The sequence below is a fragment of the Ursus arctos genome, unplaced genomic scaffold (assembly GCF_023065955.2).
Source record: "Ursus arctos isolate Adak ecotype North America unplaced genomic scaffold, UrsArc2.0 scaffold_12, whole genome shotgun sequence".
Taxonomy (NCBI): Eukaryota; Metazoa; Chordata; class Mammalia; order Carnivora; family Ursidae; genus Ursus; species Ursus arctos.
The window spans coordinates 332827-337223 of record NW_026622786.1 but is presented as its reverse complement, the minus strand read 5'-3'; the positions used below and the strand labels follow the sequence as shown (position 1 = coordinate 337223).

The 4397-nt window shown below is 42.8% G+C and overlaps 1 protein-coding gene across 1 annotated transcript; it reads left to right on the top strand.

Annotated features, from left to right (window-relative positions):
• Positions 1-569: 569 nt before the first annotated feature.
• On the top strand, positions 570-878 carry LOC113246160 (late cornified envelope-like proline-rich protein 1). Its single transcript, XM_026486663.1, has one exon. It carries the CDS (start codon positions 570-572, stop codon positions 876-878), a length of 309 nt encoding a protein of 102 aa, XP_026342448.1.
• Positions 879-4397: the final 3519 nt, after the last annotated feature.

The window sequence follows — 4397 nt, the reverse complement described above, 5'->3', positions numbered from 1 at the left end:
ACAAGAATGAAAAAAGTGTCTTGAGTCCCTCAACCCACTAATATACCCTCTCATTCTATCTCTAGAGGGTCGAGGAGGTAGCCCGGCAGGGATTGTTTAAAACCCTTGTTGTGCCATGGATGCCTTTAGTAGTCTGACCAAATTCATAACTTCAGAATAACGTACTTAAATAAACTAATTAAAAGACATGGAGTTACAAAAGATACCAATTATATTGATAACATATGATTAAATATGGTTTTATCATTGGGGGGTGGTAGTTCCAGGACCCTAGGTTGAGAACTCCTGCTGGGGGATATGGAATTGAGACAAGGGTGAGTGAACAAAAAGCAGGGTAAGGGTGAAGAAACCAGGAAATGTCACCAATCCACTCCAAGGACAAGAGGACACCCCTTAAATGAGAATTTGGTCTAGAGCCGAAACCATCCCAGGAAAGTTTCTTCATAAAAGCAAGGATGGGCAGGAGGTGTTAGTGGGAAGGTTTGCTGTTCCTCTCCCACCTTGCAGTGTGGTCTCCCACATACAACCTCTTGCGTATTTCTTTACAGGGCCCAGAAAATCAAAAAACAATGTCGAGTGATGATAAAAATAAATCTAGTGAACCCAAGAATGAGCCCAAGAACTGTGATCCCAGGTGTGAACAAAAGTGTGAAGCCAAATGCCAGCCTAGCTGTTTAAAGAAGCTGCTGCAACGGTGCTCTGAAAAGTGCCCACGGGAAAAGTGCCCAGCACCACCAAAGTGTCCACCGTCCCCATCACTGTGCCCCCCACCATGCCCCCCACCATGCCCTCCTCCATGCCCAGCTCCCTGCCCCCCCAAGCCCTGTTCTAAGCCCTGTCCTCCTAAATGCCCATCTCCCTGCCCACCCCCAGAATGAGGCACCAAAGGTACCACTCCACCCACTACCTCCAACATCTCTACCATGTTCACCATCTTGTGCTGAAAGCTGAAGCCATGAACTGACAAGTAAACGTGTTCCTCTGCTGTACAAGGCTTTCTTCTGTTTTTGTTTTTGTTTTGGCAGTTTGAGGGTTCTTTGTTGTTTTCCAGCACTAAACCACCAAGAAGCAATCCCTAGAGAGTGAGGCTAGAACCCTGGCACTCTAAAATCAACAATTTTTGAAGATGGCCTCCCCTCTGGCCCCTCCTGCTGCATACAGGGATGTGGCATCTCCTGAGGGTCTCATCCAGGGCATGCAAATTGAGAGAGCCATAAATATGGCTGTTAACAATGGTTCATCTCAGGAGCCCAAGTGGCCATGACAGAGGAGGAGGGCAAAAGGGGGAAAGAAGAGTGGGATGTTGAGGAAAGGTCTAGTCCAGAAAGGCTCAGGAAAAATTCCACCTTCAGCTGTTAATCTCACCGCATAATGCTTGGGCAGAACAGTCTGAAAGCAGGCTGTGTGGGTTTAAACTCTAGCTCTGCTCTAAGCTTTGGTTTCCTTCTCTCTGTAAAAGGAATGCTGATGCTAACAGTGGGCTTACAGGGTTGTCATGAGGCTTAGGAGGTAACATGTGTCCAGTGCCTGATTTACTGGGACATAGCCAGCACTCAAGAGGGGAACACACAACACCCACCCAGGTTTCACATGTCACACCTGAACATAATTGCCCTGTACCCTTCTTCCTCATCAGGTACAATATTTAGGTTCTAACATATCTATAAGCACAGCTAGGCACTCTTTTAAAAAAATAAAAAACAACGGTACCTGGGTGGCTTAGTCAGTTGAGCCTCTGACTCTTGGCTTCAGCTTCACGATCTCAGCATCATGAGATTGAGCCCAACGTCATCAGGGCTCTGCACTCAATGGGGAGTCTGCTTGAGATCCTCTCCTCTCCCTCTGCCCCTCCCCCACTCATGCTCACTCTCTCTAAAAAATAAATAATATATCAGCTATCAAAAAGAACTATTTCTCAACATTTGCTGTAACATGGATGGCACTGGAAGGGATAATGATAAGTGAAATAAGTCAAACAGAGAAAGACAATTATTATATGGTTTTACTCATCTATGGAACATAAGAACTAGGAAGATTGGTAAGGGAAGAAAAGGATAAAGAAAGGGGGGGTAATCAGAAGGGGGAATGAAGCATGAGAGACTATGGACTCTGAGAAACAAACTGAGGGCCTCAGAGGGGAGGAGGTGGGGGAATGGGAGAGGCTGGTGATGGGTAGTAAGGAGGGCACGTATTGCATGGTGCAGTGGGTGTTATACGCAACTAATGAATCATCTAACTTTACATCAGAAACCAGGGATGTACTGTATGGTGACTAACAATATAAAAAAAATATTATTATAAAAAAATAATAAATAAATAAATAAATAATAAAAAACCAAATCGAAGTTGTGAATTACACTAATGTCAGCTGGCAGGTTTGGATACTGAACCATAATTATGAAGCATGTCACCATGGAGTGAATTCCAGTGAAGGGTACATGGGATCTCTATTAGGGCAACCTCCTGTGAATCTACAAAATTTCAAAAGGAAACCTTCACACGAAAGAAAGGATAAATCTGAAAGCACCTCGATTAGGAATGAACAGGAAAAGTATTCACAGCTGTTATGTTAAGTGGGAATTATTTACAAGTGGCTAGGGAAAGTCCACATCAACCTTGCTTAATTCACAAAAGGGAATATAGATCAGTTCACTTTGCTGGGAAGGGTATTAGAATAGGGAGGGTGCATAGAATTAGAACTGTAGGAAATGGGGTGTCAGGGCCTGGGAGCATGGTCACCATTTCAATCTCCCTCATCTCCACCAGTCTCTACTCATCTTCAGGGTGGGTCTCCTCTCCTCCTAGGACCCCCTCCCTGTGGTAAGTCCTGGGCCAGGTGCAGACCCAGCTTGTTGATGAGTTGAGCTGGAGATGTGCCTATTACTTCTGGGAAAGAAACCTGATTGCCCAGGAGTACATGAGCTTACCCCTGTGGCCAAGTGAATAAGAGAGTTTTGCCACACCAAACAGACTAGTTTGTCATCGCAACCCACAACATTCAAGTGGAACTAGGTTTAGGATTCTCTGTTGTCACAGTAAGAGGAAATGAGAGAGGCTAAATCTAGAGTGGCTACCTATGGATTCATGGCACACAAACAGTTTTCCATCCTTCTGAGTCTAGAAGCTGGTACAGGACCACAAAGGTGCAGTAAGAACAGATAGTCCAAAACATGCCCAAGACACCGGGGACCTCGGCCAGGCCAAGTCATATAATTAGGTAGTTGCAGAAACAGACTTTTAGGACATGAGAGCTAGACAAGCCTTTTAGGCATGCAACCCCTCATTTTCCAGAATAAGACTACTACCTTCTCTGACATGAAGAGGGCTTAGTGTCTCAGAGGCCCTGCAGAGATATGCCTCCTAGATGCTGGGAACTTCTGGAAGCCTAGTTTAGGGCATTAGGGGCCTGTGGTCAACTGTTGATAAAAGATGGACAACTCTTGAACCTCAGTAGAAATCACAAAGGAGGGAGGGAAGGAGAAAAGATGAAGGAAAGAGAGAGAGGAAATAGCATTATAATGTGACAGCCTCTTCCATCTATTTAATGATCACTTTTAAATAATAAATCTGTGAATCCCAGTGCTAGAGTGTGCCACTGTTGATGAGAGCATAAACAGACAAAAATCCTTTCAGGAAAGAATTTGGGGAATATGGAAATATGTGTCAAAAGCATAAAATGATTCAGTCCTTGGACCCAATTGTACCACATCTTGGAATCTGTGTAAAGAAAAATAATTCCAAAATAGAAAAAAGAAAAGCTATGTAAAGCTGATTATCACATTGTGACTTAGAAATAATTTAAATATCTAACAAATTTGATCAAATACACTTGGATCTATTACTTGATGAAACATTATGCGATTATTAAAATGTATTAAAGGGAAAAAAGGCCACAATTGGATGTATAGCATAAAAGCAATTATGTTTAACCAAAAACTTCTACGAATGATGATGATGATGATGATGATGATGATGATGATGATAGAAGAAAATTTGTCAACATTCTACTTATTTTAGGACAATAGAGTTATGGATAACCAGTGGAGTATTTTTATTTTCACTAGTCTTTGGATTTTCATAAATAAGCTTTTATTTCTCATGTAATAGAAAAAAAATTATATAATCATGAATACTTTAGAAACCCACCAAAGTCCTTACATTTGCTTAATGAACTAACTAAATAACTAACTTACTAAATAAATAAATAAATAATAAAAAAGAAAGAAAGAAGAATATCTTCCTACACTTGAGTCCACACCATGGGTGCCTTCGTTTGAGGGGTAGGGTCTCAGTCCCAGGCCTCCAGTGGCTCTATGGCAGTGTGGGTCAGGTCTGGTGCTCTCCTGAGTGGCTCTGAGGACTCTGGGCACAGACTGGGTGGAGGCCCTCTCTGAGAA